The following is a 19,843-nucleotide window of genomic DNA, read 5'->3' as shown; positions in this document are numbered from 1 at the left end:
AATATGCAAAAATAATAATAATGTTATTTGTGTTACGTCTCACTAACAACATTTACGGTTTTCTGAGACTCGAGATGCCGTAATTTTGTCCCAAGGGAGTTCTTTTACGTGTCAACAATTTATAGCACCACACACGATTCCATAATATGTTGACTGCATTTTAATCAGTGCAGTGTCTACTTCAGATACTGACACCACAAACACTGTTCACGTAGTGAACCTGCTAATAGCCAGGCTGAGTAGCAGTTCAGATGGTAGAGCGCTGGCCTTCTTAGCCCAACTTGGCAGGTTCGATCCTGTCTCAGTCCTATGGTGAAGGTGCTCAAATTCGTAGATAGTGGGAAGTAAAACCAATAACATTAACATTATTATGTGCTAATAACTTATATTTCTGAATATATTTCGAGGCTCATGAAATAATTCAGTATCCGTGATCCGATATACAGTAAATATGTAGAAAGAGATAAAAATGCTGGTCCATAACTTGATTTTTTGGCTTACACTGCGTGAACCATCAACGATAGACCCCAAGTGTAAGCGTACAAATTGTAGAGCATAGAAACCTCTACAAAAAAGTCCACGATAGTATATACCTATTTCCAATCGTTTGCCCTCTAGAAGCGATTTTATGCTATAGTCAGTGTAACATTAAATAAATATTTTGATATTATCCTCGAATTCCTCATCGAAATAAATTGTTTGACCTCCTCCAGTATTTTATAAGGATTACAATGACCTTGTTAAGACATTATTTGCATGAATGGTTCAGAAGTTATGACCATTTTAAATTGTAGTGGTAATAAGTGTCAGCAGGACGGGCGAGTCCTGTCCTCATATCACATGACGTCACGCAGAAGGTGGCCAAGGAGAGAAACAAGTGAGCACGATGCGGGAAATATCGCCCCTCTACCACTTTGAAAAAAAATAAACAAAACAACTCCTCCCTTTCTATCTTTACCTTCAACGAACAAATCTACAAAGTCACCAACATCTTTAAAAAGCACGATGTAAAAGTAGTTTTCAAAACCAACAATAGGAATGCACAAGTCTTACATAATGCCACATCCATAAACAACTTCAATAGTTATTCAAAATCAGGAGTATACAGGATTATTTGCAACAGTTGTAATTCTTCTTACGTCGGACAGACCGGGAGGAATTTTAATAATAAGGTACTCGGAACACGTCAATGCCCTGAAGTACAATAAATTTTCAGCTGTAGGACAGCATATGCATGACTACAATCACAAATTCACAGACATAAAACAAGATATGGAAATTCTAAAAATCATCAACAAAGGACCCCTCCTTAACATTACCGAAAGCTGCTTCATACATTTGGATCAATATTTCAACCTTTTTAGGAAAGCCAAACATCCTTTTTGACCTTCTAATTCCCATTTTTAGAAACATCAAACCAACAAGTCATAATTCAGTTTTTCATAATATTCACAGCACCTTTCCTCAGCAGCCATCCTTTTTCCCACATCCTTTCGCCCCGCCTTAATTTCCCCTTCCCCTCCCCTCCAACCCCCTTCTCCTTCATGACCTCTCATCTTGCCCCACCCCTCTCCCCTTGCCCACCCCTTTGTTCCCTTTGTTTTCCATTGAATCTCACAACCGTTAGTATGAGGCACACACAATATAGGCCACACACCACATGCCACAATGAGACGTAAGTCTCATATAACCTATGCCATCTAACTAACACACTCTCTCCTTCAATTCATTAATTTAATTTTATCTAATTTTATTCAGGTTAACTTCATGGACACCGCAATGAATTGCAAATTTTATACCAGACACAATGTATCTGTTTTAACCACATCTCCGTGTGCCATCCCGACAGTGTCCAACAACATTTCAGCATGATTTTAACAAGCACTATGAGAGCATTTTATTACGTTGACTGATGTTGAAACACCATTTAGCAGTTCTGCATCAGCTGGTGGTTATTTACAGCGGCGTCCAGTGACTTGCATACGGCTAACACCACTCAAGTAGATTTGGTGATTGACTACAGGATCAACATTTACCAGTTCCCATTTACAATTGAAATTGCACGATTAGCAGTGATGGAACTAACAGTTCTATGAATATTAGTACATGAAAGAGTTTCGATCATGAACATACTCAAGATGCTAAGAATTTAGAGCCTAATTCTTCTTCAAATTTACTCATAATTTCATCTCAGTTTTAATGTCAATTGTATCTTTGTTCATTTGTTTTATGTCAATTGTGTGTACGTACATTTGTTTAGTTATATGTTTCACATTAAGGCTGAAGATGGCCAGCCCAGGCCGAAACTAGTCCCTAGTTAATGTAATTCAAAATATTGCATATTATAGTATTGAAAGGCGGACCATTACGACATTAATTTAATAATTATTATTGTGATTACAATTCAATATGGATCAGATCCATGATGTTTATATCCTATGATAAGATAACACACCGACCAAGACGCATTGCTAGTGCATACAGTGGAGGCCACTGTTTAGGCTACTTGGAACCACCAGCAGTGCCAATGGTCTATGAGAGACTTTGTCTCATTTACAAATATTGATGCCTGACTGGCCATAGATGATACAGATGTTGATTCCCATGATGAGTCCAAATTAGCACACTGGGGTGAAATGCTGGCAACCAGGAATGAGTTAGCTGGAAAATGTATAATGTCAATAACAGACCAATATAATGGAATTATAAATTTACTCATTTGGGACAAATATTTCAGGTTCCCTTAACAACAAAATAATTGGAATAAGAAAGCTGGGACAGGAACCATGCATGATCACTGACAGAATGAATATGGCGCCATAATGCAAAGCCGTGAAAGGAAAAAAAAAAAGATGACCAGAGCAGGGCATGATGGGAATGCACGTATGCATTTTGCACATCGTGATGTCACAATGTCACCCAGCACTTCGCTTAGAATTAAACATTTGTAATTTTACATGTGGAAAGTAAAAAAATATTGATTTTCTGTAATAATTATGCCCTTAACCATAATACCATAATATTATCATGAAATCTGTACAAATGACGGAAAATTCGTAATGGTTGGCAGATCTGTGTAAGCAACAGAACGTAAGGAAAACATCACAAAATTCCTCAAACAGATAACCACGCGGGACGTAATGTATTGGTTAGCAGAATCATGGGACGAAGTGAAGCTAGAGACACTAACAAAATCATAGAAGTAGATTTTATTGAACATAATTGAACAGGCTTTCGCCCAATTGCAATGTTCCCCTATTCGAAATTCAAAATAACCACAGAAGTGAACATTTATAAACAAATAAAATCAAGCTAAATCTACTATGTGGCCTCTCACATGGGCAGATAGCCAGTCCACATGCAAGATGCCACCCCTACATACAGAATATTTTTTAGCTAAGCACTCACTACTTACTACGTAACAACCCCTAAATCTACTATGTAGTTTTTCACACATGGGCGAACAGCCAGCTCCACATGCAACACGTTACCTCTACATCTAACTAAACTAACTACGTAACTACATTAAATCTATACTAACTCTATCCTAAATCTGTCTAGTCGAGACATCACCCCTGGTGAGGAATTGCTACCACCCTTCCCAGGGATGTCACGACCAAACATGTCTCATGAGGCTGGAAACCAATACCTCCCTTAAGCTGTCATGTTATTTCCTCACCACTCCTTTATGTAACAGCCCTCATGTGAGCAGATTGTCAGCTCTACACGTAGCCTGCCACGCCTACATTCTTCTGCCGAGACGGATGCCATAACTCGGCTCATCATTTCCTTTCTCACTGACAACTTACTTCCTCTAACCTAATACTATTCACTACCTTACTCCACTCTACACGTGCAGACGTACTGAATCAATACTTTAGCTTGAGATAGGTCAGGCCTATCTCACCCTATCCCAGCTCTACGTTACCAGCCAAAACAAACTAACAAATAAACAAACAGGTAGACAAACAACAAACAAATAAACAAACAACCTAATTAGAAGGAATACAGTACGGCTTCCATATCAATGAACCGAAATACTACTAATTAGAAAATGTTCAGTACGTAAGGAACAAAGGAACAAAACTAAACAAATATAAAAATGGAACACAATACTAAAATTATAATTATACTTATTACTAACTTGAACTCTATAATGTTCCATATCTGTGTGTCAAAAGTTGTGTTATGTACGTACATGGTTACAAAAATTTGTTATTATTACCCCATACAGAGATGATACTTCAAAAATTAATAATTAACCATATATTTTCTTCTACTCAATATAATGAATTTTAAACTGCTTATTTAGTGTGCGGGGAAAATGATCAATTTTGGAGTCTCCCTCTTCCAACTTCGGCTGTCCAAGGTAGGAGAGCCAAGACTTGGTTCATCCTGAAATATTAGCATGCATTCCTGTATGTGTAGTTTAAATGTCCTCTAATATAATTTTAATCATGTGTCCTCGTGCTGATTTCACTGTTTTCAGTTTCTTCAACAGCATGTACCATTCCCTCTTTCATCACTTTCATTTTTTTTTGCACTTCATCAGCATGGACCCTTCCCTCATTCACCACTTTCATTTTTTTCTCCCACAAGCTTTTTACAATTATCAATAATTTTGCTAGTTTCCCTGGCCTTCTTCATTCCCTGTTCATTAATTTGACAAGAGCATAATATTCAGATTCTCTTTCCATTTTATTTATCTCTTCTGCTTCCAAGTATTTAACCCGTAATGCTCTTGTACTTTCACACTGCCTCAAGAAATGTGCATTTCCTAACTCCTCCTCACACAATAAACATGTATTTGCAACTTCTGTAAATGCCTTATTTTTATAAACTCCCATCAGCCACCATATCATTCCCCTGTATTCTCTTTTGGTTAATTTATCATGTATTATTTTCATACCCGGATATATATTCATGAATTCCTCCAGAGTTCTTCTATTATTACCCTCAGCTCTTAGCATTTGTATTTCTATATCTGCTACTGTCTGTGCCACTTTCCTACAGACTTTTCCTTCTTTTAAATCTTTGTCCCAATAATTCCCCATCTCAATTCCTTCTAGTACTTTCTTTAAGTTGCCCGCCCAGTACCCGTCATGGTACCTCATTTGGTGTCAGTAAGCTATATCTAGAATTTCTCCCCTCCTCCCCTTTGTTTACCTAAACCAATATTTTATTATTCTCTTAACTATATCCACCTTTATATTAATGTCTGTACACAGTAATCTTGCTCCACTATTCTCTGTACATATTAGTAAGCCTGTCATTATTTTAATAAATCTACTAGTGACTGAATCAAGCATTGCGATTTCATTTTCTGTGCTCCATACTTCTGAAAGGTATAACATTTAGATTTTATCACAGCACTTAATACAATTCTTTGTACCCTAAAATGAATATTAGGCATCCTGTTATCTAACTAGCTAGGGCTGCTGCACCGATCATTTATGCCCTCTTGACGTGTTCAGACCATTTTCCATTTCCTGATATTATAATTCCTAAATATTCTAACTCAAGATACCACTTTTCCTTTTTTGCTAATTTGTTCCCTTTTTTTCACACCATTAGTCTAGTTTGCTGTGCGTTCATTTTCATATTACATTCTTTACAGTACTTCTCAATACCATCAATACTTTTTTTTGCATTGCAGCTGGCGTTAGTGTGAACAGGAGTATGTCGTCAGCAAAGACAAGACCAGGAATATCCTGATTTTTAAACATGGCAGTCCAAATCTCTCCTCACCTTCAAATTCTAGTATATCATTAATGAACAACAGAAAATAAAATCTGTGACAATTTACACCCTCGTTTCAGACCCATTTTAGAGATAATCTCTCCTACTACTACTACTACTCCTTCCTTCACTCTCACAGTACACTTTACTTCAGCAAACATCTTTTCTATAGCTCTTATCATTTTACATGACACTCCAACTTGTTCAAATCTAAGAATTTCATTTTTGTCCGTATTGATCTGAGAATGGAAGATAGGAAACTTAAAACGGTCCACCTTTTCAATACAAAATTGTTATAGTTTATTACAACATATATTTACATTTGGAACTAGTTTCGACGCTGTTTGGCGTCGTCTTCAGCCAAAATGTGGGAAATAGGCTAGCATGTAGACATTTATATTACACAAGGCGTTATACTAAACAATACACGCCCTGCTCCTCTTCATCTCGCGCCATAGCTTTACCGCCTTATGTCCCGCAATAAACATCATAGAAACCTGCCCCCACCCTACACGTAACGCTGCAACAATACACCACAAATACTGGCACAGTCAACCTCCAAACTCTCAGAAAACGAATTCCTTAATACCAATTTTATATTCTCGTCGAGCTGAATACCGGACCTGTGAAGATTACAAGATTATTTTGTGCTTCTACAGAAGGGTGGTGTTAATGAAGCTACGTAATATAGAGAGAGGCTTTCAAAGGTGATTAAATGAAGAAGTTATATCATGTTCAAGATCATGCTTTCACGTCTCTGCACAGTATTTAAAATACAATTTACCGTTGGTCTTTATAGCTATTGTTGAGAGTGAAGGAGTTTTTCCTGTTGTGTATGTTTATCAGGAACTCAAGGGAGACTTCATTAGTTAGTCCGAACATAAAGAAAATGATGAACTCTTCTCAGAAGAACTCTTAAGGTTTCACCTTACTTTTTCCTGTCTGCTGGCTCTTCAGAAGTGTGTACGCATGCGTTTTGCATTCAGGAATCATTCAAGGCAAATATTTTCGCACTGCAAGATGTGTGGTTAAGGTTATTTTTAATATGTATAACTTTTGCTTTCTCAACGATTCATTTGTTTCTATATTCGTCCCCGTTTTTATCTCCTCGTAAGATGTGTATTGTTGAATGTAACACCTTGTGTAAAAATTGGGTTAAATGAAGAAGTTATTTCATGTTCAAGATCATACCTTCACGTCTCTGCACAATATTTTAAATGAAATTTACCGTTGGTCTTTATAGCTATTGTTGAGAGTGAAGGAGAATTTCCTGTTGTGTGTATTTATCAGGAACTCAAGGGAAACTTCATTAGTTAGTCGGAACACAGAAAAAAATGATGAACTCTTCTCAGAAGAACTCTTAAGGTTTCACTTTACTTTTTCCTGCCTGCTGGCTCTTCAGAAATGTGTGCGCATGCGTTTTGTATTCAGGAATCATTCAAGGCGAATATTTTCGCACTACAAGATGTGTGGTTAAGGTTATTTTTAATATGTATAACTTTTGCTTTCTCAACGATTCATTTGTTTCTATATTTGTCCCTGTTTTTATCTCCTTGCAAGATGTGTATTGTTTAGTATAACGCCTTGTGTAATATAAATGTCTACATGCTAGCCTATTTCCCACATTTTGGCTGAAGATGACGCCAAACAGCGTCGAAACTAGTTCCAAATGTAAATATATGTTGTAATAAACTATAACAATTTTGTATTGAAAAGGTGGACCGTTTTAAGTTTCCTATCTTCCACTCCAACTTGTCTCAATCTAGTAACGATTGCTCCCCTGTTCACAGTAGCAAATGCTTTTTCTAAATCTATTTATGTAATATAGAGCTTACCTCCTTTTTCTTTACATTTTTGTCAATACGAATTCTCACAATAAAAAAAATATCTGGTGTTCTTCTCCCTCTTCTGAAACAACTTTGAAATTTTGACAGGATTGAATGTCTCTCTGCCCAGTTCCTTAGTCTATTTGCTAGTATACCAGTACAGTATATGCTTTTCACAATGTATCTAATAAGGTAATTCCCCTATAGTTTCCTGTATTTAACCTGTCCCCTTTATTTTTGTATATAGGGCATATTATCTCCTCTTTCCAAGCTTTCGGGAATACCCCTTTCTCAAAGATTTTATTGAATATCATTGTCAAAATTTCCAACATGCCGTTTCACTCTCCCACCTCTTTCCAAAATTCATATGCAATACCTGAAATAGCTCCTGATTTTCCCTTTTTTGCTCCTTGTAACATGTTCCTTAGTTCCTGAGTCAAAATAGCCTCATATAATTCAGGCAGAATGACATAGGTAGCAGGAAGGGACCCTTTTCGGAGGCAGTCCTACCCAGGGAGTGGCGCCCCTGCCTATGTAAGTCCTAGAGCACACTGACCCAGTGTGTAACATCTGGTAAGGGTCCCAGCTCAGGGTTACGAACGAAGAACTCAATGACTTCTACAGCGGAGAAGGTGGACTTCGGAACGGTGGAGATGGCAGAAGAGGCAGCCCTGTATTCAGAGATAAATATGAGTACACCCTGCTGCCTTGTAGGTTGAGGTGACTGGACACCAAAGGCTAAGGGAGAAAACCCTGAAAGAAAATCTCCGTCTGTGTTAGGCTCAGCAGGTCAACAGAGGAATACTGAAGAAGTTGCTTTCAATAATAATACGAGCCTCGGATGTAGGAATTCACGACGACGACATAGTTTGGTGCGAATGGCGGTTTACAGCCCAATGTTACACCAGCTACCAAAACCAAACGAAGACAAAGTATCAGAGTGGGGACATTAAATATCCTGACATTGACAAACAAAACTGAAGAGCTGGTCGACCTCATGGAAAGGAGGAAACTTCTGATCATGGGCCTGAGTGAAACAAACTGGAAGAAAACTGGGAAAATGAATATCAGATTGGACTATAGTCTCTACTGGTCTGGAAATGAAGTAGAGTCTAAGAATGGAGTAGGATTTTTAATGCTTGTAGTGAAGTTGAGTTTGTTAGTGAAAGGATAATTAAGTTATCTGTGAACTTAGGAGGGAAAAAGTACAATGTGATCGAAGTCTATGCTCCACAGGTAGGATGCTCAAAAGAAGAAAAGGCCAACTTCCTTAATAACTTGGAAGAACACACTGAGTATGACAATCTAATTGTAATGGGTGATTTTAATTCACAAGTTGGCTCCCAACGAACAGGATATGAATCCCTACTGGGCCCTCATGGAATGGGAAACAGAAATGAAGATGGAGAATGTATGCTAGATCTATGCATGACAAACAACCTGATAGTGAGTAACACTGGTTTAAGAAAAGGGACTCCCATAAAATCACAAGATATAGCTGGAATGATAAAATAGGTACAGTAATAGATTACATTCTGTAGATCAAAATGTATGGAAAAATGTCATTGATGTTAAGGTCATTCCAAGTGAAGACCTTGGTGGAGACCATAGACTGTTGGTTGCAGTTATTGCAGAGGAAAGACCTCCTAAAGACCGAGCCAAGTGTAAAGGAAGAATTCAGGGAAGGTGTCCGAAGGTTGCTGCCGAGAGAAGAACTGAAATTGGTAGATGAAGAATGGGATACTGTAAAGAAGGTTGTGGTTGGTACAGCAGAAAAAGTATGTGGACGACAGAGTCAAATAAGAGAACCTAAAGAAACTGCCTGGTGGAATAATGATATTAAAATGGCTATTAACGACAGAAACTGTGCAGGAAGATCCTTATATCAAGCAAGAATGCGGGGAGATTAACATGAAATAGAGGAGAAGCTGTCACTTTACAGAAAGAAAAAAAATACAGGTCAAACAGTTGGTTGTCGCTGAAAAGCAGAAATGCAAGGAAGATCTCGCTACCAAAATAATGCAGGATGGAAATAAAAAAACTGTTATACAGTATTGTTGAGAATAGAAGAACTCAAAATGAATCTATCCAATCTGTAGAACTTCTTAATGGTGAGGTGACTAGGGATAAGACCAAAATATTGCAGGAGTTCAAAGGCACTTTGAAACTTTGCTGAACTGTTATGAAAATGTCACTCCATTAGACGACGAACCTTATGATTTTGGCAGCACAAATACCACTAGTCTGACATGGTTGGAAGTAGAGACAGCAATATCTAAGCCAAAAAACAATACATCAACTGGATCAGATGAATTAAGTGTTGAGATGATCAAAGCACTAGGAGAGGTAGGACAACAGTGGATGTACAGGGTACTAAATAGAATCTGGAAAGAGAATGTAATACCCAATGACTGGAAGCAAGCAGTCATCATCCCATTGTTGAAAAAAGGTGATAGAAAGAAATGTACCAACTACAACTCTGCTGTCACATGGCCTCAAAATCTACAAATCCATCCTTGAGAGCAGGATTAGAAAATATGTTGAACCTACACTTGAGGAGGAACAACATGGATTTAGACCTCATAGATCAACTATAGACCTCATTTTTTCCACCAGAATGCTCTATGAGAAGTATTGGGAGAAAGGTAAAACACTGTTTTTTTGGACATCGAGAAAGTATATGACCATGTACCACGCAGGCATATATGGGAATGTTTGAGACATAAGTAAGTGCCCGATGATATCATAGCACGAGTACAACGATTATATGATGAAACCAAATGTTGTGTCCAGGTCCAGGATGGAAGGTCAGGTTGGTTTGAAACGAAGAGTGGAGTCCAGCAAGGAAGTTGTCTTTCACCACTTCTCTTCATAATCATAATGGATGAAGTTTCAAAAGCGGTTAAGAGAAAGGATCCAACAACTAATGCCCTGGTTTTTGCTGATGATGTAATGGTACGGGGTGAGAAAGAAGCAGAAGTACAAACTAGACTAGATCTCTGGCATGAAGCTCTTACAACCTTAGGTCTCAAAATCAGCAAAATGAAGACAGTTGGCTTGGTGATGAGTAGAAACTCTCCAACTGTTCATTTAAGAATTGGAGATGAGGAGATGGATATTGTAGAAAACTTCCAGTATATAGGTAGTGTTCTGTCATCAGACAATACCATACATTAAGAGATTAGTAACAGAATACAGAAAGCTTCCAAATTCTATCACGCTGTACGTCAAATACTTTCGGATGAAACTTTTCCGTTAACTTCCAAGATCAGCTTGTACAAAATATATCCAGTACCTATATTGATGTATGGCCTGAAAGCAGCAACACTGACTGGACCAACAAAGAGTTGTCTTCAGGCAACAGAAATGGAGTTCCTCCATTCTACATACATACATACATACATACATACATACATACATAACATACATACATACATACATACATTATAATTATAGACTGTTATGCCTTTCAGCGTTCAGTCTGCAAGCTTCTGTGAATTTACTAAACGTCGCCACAATCCTCGATTTGCTAGTGTTGTGGCCGCATTTAGTTCTATACCTCTTATCTTTAAATCATTAGAAACCGAGTCTAACCATCGTCGTCTTGGTCTACCTCTACTTCTCTTACCCTCTACAGCAGAGTCCATTATTCTCCTAGGTAACCTATCCTCCTCCATTCACATCACATGACCCCACCACCGAAGCCGGTTTATGCGTACAGCTTCATCCATCGAGTTCATTCCTAAATTAGTCTTTATCTCCTCATTCCAAGTTCCCTCCTGCCATTGTTCCCACCGGTTTGTACCAACGATCATTCTTGCTACTTTCATGTCTGTTACTTCTAACTTATGAATAAGATATCCCGAGTCCACCCAGCTTTCGCTCCCGTAAAGCAAAGTCGGTCTGAAAACAGACCGATGTAAAGATAGTTTCGTCTGGGAGCTCACTTCCTTCCTACAGAATACTGTTGATCGCAGCTGCGAGCTCACTGCATTAGCTTTACGACACCTTGATTCAATCTCCCTTACTATATTACCATCCTGGGAGAACACACAACCTAAATACTTGAAATTATCGACCTGTTCCAGCTTTGTATCACCCATCTGACATTCAATTCTGTTGAATTTCTTGCCTACTGACATCAATTTAGTCTTCGAGAGGCAAATTTTCATACCATACTCATTGCACCTATTTTCTAGTTCCCAGATATTAGACTGTAGGCTTTCGGCACAATCTGCCATTAGGACCAAATCGTCAGCATACGCCAGACTGCTTACTACATTTCCACCTAATTGAATCCCTCCCTGCCATTTTATACCTTTCAGCAGATGATCCATGTAAACTACGAACAGCAAAGGTGAAAGATTACAGCCTTGTCTAACCCCTGTAAGTACCCTGAACTAAGAACTCATTCTACCATCGATTCTCACCGAAGCCCAATTGTCAACATAAACGCCTTTGATTGCTTTTAATAATCTGCCTTTAATTCCATAGTCCCCCAGAATGGCAAACATCTTTTCCCTCGGTACCCTGTCATAAGCTTTCTCTAGATCTACAAAACATAAACACAACTGCCTATTCCTCTCATAGCATTTTTCAATTACCTGGCGCATACTGAAAATCTGATCCTGACAGCCTATCTGTGGTCTGAAACCACACTGGTTTTCATCCAGCTTCCTCTCAACGACTGATCACACCCTCCCTTCCAAGATGCCAGTGAATACTTTGCCTGGTATACTAATCAATGAGATACCTCGATAGTTGTTGCAATCCTTCCTGTTCCCTTGCTTATAGATAGGTGCAATTACTGCTTTTGCCCAATCTGAAGGTACCTTACCAACACTCCATGCTAAGTTTACTACTCTATGAAGCCATTTCATCCCTGCCTTCCCACTATACTTCACCATTTCAGGTCTAATTTCATCTATTCCTACTGCCTTATGACAATGGAGTTTATTTACCATCCTTTCCACTTCCTCAAGCATAATTTCACCAACATCATTTTCCTTCTCCCCATGTGCTTGGCTGTTTACAACACCACCAGGATGATTTCCTTTTACATTGAGAAGATGTTCAAAATATTCCCTCCACCTCTCCAGTGATTCCCTGGGATCTATTATGAGTTCACCTGAATTACTCAAATCACTATTTATTTCCTTTTTCCCTCCCTTCCTAAGATTCTTTATTACTGTCCAGAAAGGTTTCCCTGCTGCTTGACCTAGCCTTTCCAAGCTGTTACCAAAATCTTCCCAGGACTTCTTTTTGGATTCAACAACTATTTGTTTCGCTCTGTTTCTTTCATTTACGTACAACTCCCTGTCTGCCTCAGCCCTTGTTTGGAGCGATTTTTGATAAGCCTTCTTTTTACGTTTACAAGCTGCTCTCACTTCATCATTCCACCAGATGTTCGCCTTTTTCCATCTTTACACACATTTGTTCCTAGGCATTCCCTTGCTGTTTCTACTACAGCACCCCTGTATGCCACCCATTCACTTTCTATATCCTGAACCTGCTTACTGTCTACTGTTCGAAACTTCTCACTAATCATATCCATGTACTTCCGTGTAATTTGCTCGTCCTGGAGATTTTCTACCCTTATTCGTTTGCAGACAGATTTCACTTTCTCTACCCTAGGCCTAGAGATACTTAGTTCACTACAGATCAGATAGTGGTCTGTATCATCGAAAAATCTGCGGAAAACTCGTACATTCCTAACAGATTTCCTGAATTCGAAGTCTGTTAAGATATAGTCTATTATGGATCTGGTACCCCTAGCCTCCCATGTGTAGCGGTGAATAGCCTTATGCTTGAAGAATGTATTCGTAACAGCTAAACCCATACTAGCACAGAAGTCCAGCAAACGCTTCCCATTCCCATTAGCTTCCATATCTTCCCCACATTTACCAATCACCCTTTCGTATCCTTCAGTTCTATTCCCAACTTTCGCATTGAAATCGCCCATTAGCACTATTCTATCCTTGCTGTTGACCCTGACCACGATGTCACTTAATGCTTCATAAAACTTGTCAACTTCATCCTCATTCGCACCCTCACATGGTGAATACACGGACACTATTCTAGTCCTAATTCCTCCAACTGACAACCCTACCCCAGACTCTACCCTTCCCTTTCTAACACCCGTCAAGTACACTTTATAATCTCCTATATCTTCCTCGTTATCTCCCCTTACCCGAATATCACTTACTCCTAGCACATCCAGATGCATCCTCTTTGCTGACTCAGCCAGTTCTACTTTCTTTCTTCCATAAGCCCCATTAATATTGATAGCTCCCCATCGAATTCCATTTCGTTCGCCAAGTTGTTTCCAAGGAGGCCCTCGCCTGTCAAATGGGAGTGGGACTCCGTTACTCCCATAGGCTTGCTTAAAATGTTCTGAGCTCGGTAGATTCATGAAGCAGGATGCTACCCTACTTACACATAGTCCAAGTGAGGTCTCTCCTCTAACGGGTTATGGACCACTGGTGGATTGTATAGTCCTAGTCGCCTGAGCACAAGGAGGGCCAGGACTCAGAATATGTCCGAGATGCCCACTCCCATTCCACAGTAACTGGTATCCCGACTCTCAGGACCACTTACTAGGCCACTCAGCCATTGCCCATGGTTCACGAACTAGGACGTGACTACAGTGACCCACAAACAAAAATGGATAAAATAAGGAATGTGGATATCCAACAACAGCTTGGATTGGAAAGAAGCTTGCTGGAGACTCTAGAAGTGAAAAAATTGCAATGGTATGGTAACATGAAAAGAATGAACCCTCACAGGACTCCTCGAACATACTATGAACACAATGTTCTTGGGAAGAGACCAAGAGGAAGACCTCGTGATGTTTGGGAAAAGCAGATAATGAAGGACCTTAAAATTAGAGATGTGAACTGGTGTCACATATGTGAGCAGCATCTGTGGATGGATAGAGCAAAGTGGAGGAGGCTCGTACACAACCGCACCCGGCTTGCTGGAGCGAAGAAATGATGATGATGATGATGATGATGATGATGATGATGATGAGAATGACACTCAAAACCTTCAAAACAATAATCCCCTCATGATGAGCTCTCCATTTGTCTTCTTTATTAAATAATTTCTCGAAATACTGGACCCATGTACTATGACTTACATTGGTCCCCCCAGAACCAGACTTCCTCTTGATCTGATTTATTTTATCCCATACTTTTCTGCTGTCATTGTCCTTACACTTTTTATTTATGTCTGCAGCCATCTTTTGTTGCCATTCCAACTTCATCGTTCTTAACAATGCTCTGTATTCTTTCCTTCATTTACAAAATTTGTTTCTAGCTACTTGACCACCATCCAACCTGTATCTCCTAAGTGCCTTCATAACTAGCGACTTTTTCTTTGCACATTCTGTAATATACCATCCATCTTTTATCTGTGTTTTACCTAGATTTTGCTTCATACATTTTCCTGCCATTCCTATTAAATTTTCTATTCTGGTTAGGGCTTCTTCAAATATATTCTCTTCTATCAATTTTACAATACCTATTTTCCAAATCTCAAAATTCTCTCCATTGCAAGTCTTTGAATTCATTCCCTTTCTCTCCAATGATACCTAGATATTTTCCTCTCCTTTATGCTATCGTAAATGATCTCCTGCACTCTTATATCTTGAATCATTAATTTTATAGATACTGGCATATGATTTGTCTCCGCCCAATCCCTAACACTTATCTCTTTGATAACTTGCAGACTATCCCTACAGCATACAACTAGGTCAAGTATACTGCCCCCATTTTCTACTATATAGGTTAGTTTTCCACTCTCATCTCCGAACCACCATCCATTCAATATATAAAGCTCCTCTACCGCGCATAATTCTAGTAGTTTTCTTCATTTCTGTTACATTCTTTATCCTGGCTATTTCTATTAACTACTAATACCTCGTCCTCATGTTGACTGTAAAATGGCTTCTTGTTGGCTATCCTTGCGTTAAGATCATCCATAATTATAATGCTTGCCTGATCGTACATACTTCTCATTCGTCTCATTTCTGTCGCTAAATTCTCAAAAAATTCATTCTGCGCAAATGGGGAGCACAAAGGTGGATTGCATATAAAAGCTATACATATTTCATTCCTCCAATTGACCCTATCTAATATTCTTATCCAGATTAATTCATTAAACTCCGATTCTAAGAGCTGTATCCTATCTTTTAAGTCATCTTTGATTACCACCGAGATTCTGCCCGATATCCTTCCTCTAATGGATCTCCTTGATCTATACTGACTCCATACAATACACCCTACTATCTTTAAGTCTTTCTTGTAATCAGATCAGGTTTCTACAAGCCCAAAGATGTCCATTTCTTCCAGTAGCTCTTTAAAGTCTTTGTTACCTCTTTTATTCCATATTTTTCAATATTAACACATGATACCTTTAACTCTAGTTATTTTTTACTTCTATGTTCTACTAAACTCCCTGACTTACTTCTAGTCATTCTAGATCTTTCCACTTCCATTATACTCCCCTCCAGAGAGCAAATAACATCCTTCTCAGATAGTTCTTCTGTGATTTTTACTCTACTACTTGAACCCATCCCCTTCTGAAAAAAGCTTACAAATTTATCATCTGTGTAAGTCTGAAGAGAAGTTAAACTAGATTCTTTGGTGTAAGTATAACGGCTTGTTAAGTGTTGAAATCCTTAAGACTTTAGGAGAGATGTCTGGCAGCGTTGCTTGTGTGAGGTGGTCTGACAGTTGCTTTATCTCTACTCCTCACACCAAAGAATCTAGTTGAACTCCTCTTCAGACTTACACGGATGATAAATTTGTAAGCTTCACTACCTAGGCAACATACTGCATATTTAAGAGAAGATGAAATAATTTGCTATTTAAATGAGACTTGATCAAGTATCCTCTACTAGCTATCTTTCCATCTAACCAGCACTTCACTTTGAATATTATTAATCATAGACTCTCGTTCATTAAGAAAAAATTTTATTCTATAGAAGATTTTAGCAACCCACAAATCATTTTAAGCTGAAAATACTGTTCTCCTGTATATAATGAAAAATCTGTGTAAATAATGTGATTCCCTTCGACTTCAATTATCAACATTATGATGTTAATATATCTTTATTTATTTCATCTCCATTTGATGTGAACATACACAAATAACACATCCCATTAGAACTTTAAAACATATTCAACCAATTCATTCCAAATGTGACCACAATGTTCCTAAACATCAATGTATATTATTGTTAACAATTAGATTTTAAGAATAGTTTTAATATAACATCCACTTCAGAGCTCTGACCTAGATTACAGAATTTATGGCTGATGAGGTGTGCAATGACAGGGGAAACATGTACCATTATATGCTTAAACCTTAATATAATGATTGTATCATAGTCGTAAAGTATTGAATAGGTGGTTCTCAATAAATTCATTGTAAAAATTTTAATATATTGAATTTCAATATGGTTTAAATGAAAACAGTAACTTGTAATTCAACCGTCTTTCTCGATATACTCACTGTTTCCCATGTTGCACACTCTTAAGCAATCTTCACTGCTATGCCATATGTACAGATTCTTCTTCTTGTAACACTATGTCCTTAAAACTTAATTTAACAAACTCACATGATATTCACTATTTTATATTACAAATTAGTTTACAAAAATTTCCTAACCTAAAATTGGGAGATCATACTTTTGTACAGTTACACACTCGCTTCAAGGAATACACTTTAGCATTACGTTGCACAGAAAATCACCAGGACAGTGTTACGTACAACATGAAGCATCAATGCCACCAGAACCTACACACTGTAATATGACAGTAATATCAATATCCAGTTTCTATACCGAAGAACTTATTTTCTGTACTGAATGTCGATAATCCTGTGAGTGAAATTAAATGAGCCAAGAATACATAAAATTATTTAGCATTAAGTTCATTCCTACCTCATCAGTAAGCTGAATACCATAATGGCGCTCATCTGGATGCAGTGCCAGCAACCCAGAACGACAAAGAGCTGCTAAGTCAATTGGCTGTTTAGGGTCTATCCGGTTTGTGTCAATCATCTTCTGAAGTTGAAGAAGAGATAGGGGTTGATACTGTCTTCGCAAACTGTAAACACAATCCTTGCTGGATTATCCAGTTGACAGTTGTTCTGAACTTTACAAATTAAGAAAGACAAACTTTTCTCAATCTTACATGTTAGAGAGTAAAAGTGAAGTAATACAATGCAATACAGTGAAACTCATTGATTCAGCCAAAAGTAACTATTCTCAACCTTTATACTGGTCTTCCAAGCCCCTCCTATCACCTCCACTCTTCCTGAGATATATATAATAGGCAAAGTCATTCCGCTATACACACTGACTGAGCAAAAGTCATGGGATAGTGGAGCACTGATGCGCAGGTGTGTTGTCTGCGCACCACACGTCCCCTGTGCCAGCGGCAGTTGTATAGGAGACCTTGTGAGCAGTGACTGTGCATGTGACAGGTGTAACATGGAACGTCATCGTGAGGTGACACCGTTCGAACGGGGTATGCTGGTCGGTGCCCGACGGATGGGAAGTGCGATTTCGGAAGTGGTGCGGGAATTTGGCTTCACACGATCAACCATGTCCAGGATGTACCGTAAATGGTTGAATGCGGGTGTCACCGTCCACAACAGACGAACGACCAGCCGTCCAGCCACCCTCGATGACCGTGACCGGCGACATCTGAGACGGATTGCCAATAGTGACAAGACGGGCAACCGTGCAACAAATCATGGTTCAATTCAACACAGGCAGTGCTAGACACGTCTCTCCGTGGACAATCCGTAGGAACATGGGTTCTATGGGGTATGGGAGCCGGCGCCGCACAGGGTACCACTGTTAACCCAACATCATCGAGGACAACGATGCACATTTGTCGCTAGTCACTAGGGATGGACACTGGAACAATGGCGTAACGTGATATGGTCGGACGAATCACAATTTCAACTTCACCATGCCGATGGGAGGCACCGTGTATGGCGCAGACCACATGAAGCGATGGATCCCGCCTGCCTCGAAGGTGTGGTCCAGGGCGCTAGTGTCTCTGTTATGGTCTGGGGTGCATTTTCCTGGTATTGAATGGGCCCCCTAGTTGTTCTGGAAAAGACTTTGAATGGTACGCAGTATGCTGAGCTGCTCAGAGACCATCTCCACCTATTTTTGGCCTTCCAGCGCCCAGACGGTTCTGCGGTGTTTCAAGATGATAATGCACCGCCACATTGCTCCCACGTCGCCTGGGAATGGTTCCAGGAACATGCAGCGGAGGTCCAACGACTGTCATGGCCATCCAGGAGACCCGATATGAAGCCTATCGAGCATATCTGGGATGTCCTGGAATGCAGGCTCCTTGCCATGGATCCTGCACCCATGAACAGACCAGCATTGGCGGCTGCTCTGCAAACGATTTGGTGTCAGCTGCATCCATAGGGCTACCAGGGACTTGTCGACTCACTTCCACGGCGTCTCACTGCAGTTCGCAGGGCCAGAGGAGGCCCCACTCGCTATTAGGTGACTATCCCATGACATTTGGTAAGTCAGTGTATACAGTATGCTAAAAACATACACAAAAGAGGGCAGTTCAACTGTTCAAACAGCACAAAGAATAAATTCATGTTGATAATGATAAATAAGGATGACAATAGATTTCAATTTCCTCATGGTTCAGGAGGAGGATTTCTGTTATAGGAATGGTACCTTAAGTATTTTGTATTACCAACTTTATGGGGTATACTGGTTAGCCACTCAACAATAAAAGATAAAACTTATGAGACTCTGCAGATAAGGTAAACAACCAACTTTACACAAATCTTTTCAAACTTGAGGGAAAACAAAAACAAAACTGAGTCTTGTACACATGGCAAAAATACAAGTGGCTGCTCTCTAGAACCTAAGTTTCCTTCAAGTGCCTTTGTTACTATTCAGAGAAAAGCCATGTTACATGTCGTCTGTAGCATGGGAACATAAATATCTGTGTGTGTTGCTGATGCTGCACATCAAACGTAGCTATCAATGGAATCAGGGTAAAAGGTCTGAACCCACGGGATATCCAATCCAGTTCAGAGAGACAAAGAGGGGCAGATAAATTCGAACACAGGCAGTGCTAGACACGTCACGAAAAAAGTTACACTTTTTCATTTCAATAGTCATCACAGCAGAGAACCAACGTTACACAATGCAGTTGCACAGGGAAGCAGAAAAGATGGGCTCAATAGAAGCCAGTAAATCAAATACAATTACCTAATAAGAT

At 39.1% G+C, this 19,843-nt stretch overlaps 1 protein-coding gene across 1 annotated transcript in view; it reads right to left on the bottom strand.

Annotated features, from left to right (window-relative positions):
- The window catches only part of mRpL15 (mitochondrial ribosomal protein L15), a 162,094-nt gene that overhangs the window by 40,925 nt on the left and 101,326 nt on the right, over window positions 1-19,843 (bottom strand). Inside the window, exon 3 of the mRNA XM_067145472.2 lies at window positions 17,512-17,677. Within this exon, the coding sequence (XP_067001573.1) occupies window positions 17,512-17,677 (166 nt within the window). The remainder of the gene's footprint in view (window positions 1-17,511; window positions 17,678-19,843) is intronic.

Source organism: Anabrus simplex, chromosome 4 (assembly GCF_040414725.1).
Source record: "Anabrus simplex isolate iqAnaSimp1 chromosome 4, ASM4041472v1, whole genome shotgun sequence".
NCBI lineage: Eukaryota > Metazoa > Arthropoda > Insecta > Orthoptera > Tettigoniidae > Anabrus > Anabrus simplex.
The sequence above is the reverse complement of the archived record's forward strand: the minus strand, read 5'-3'. Positions and strand labels throughout refer to the sequence as shown.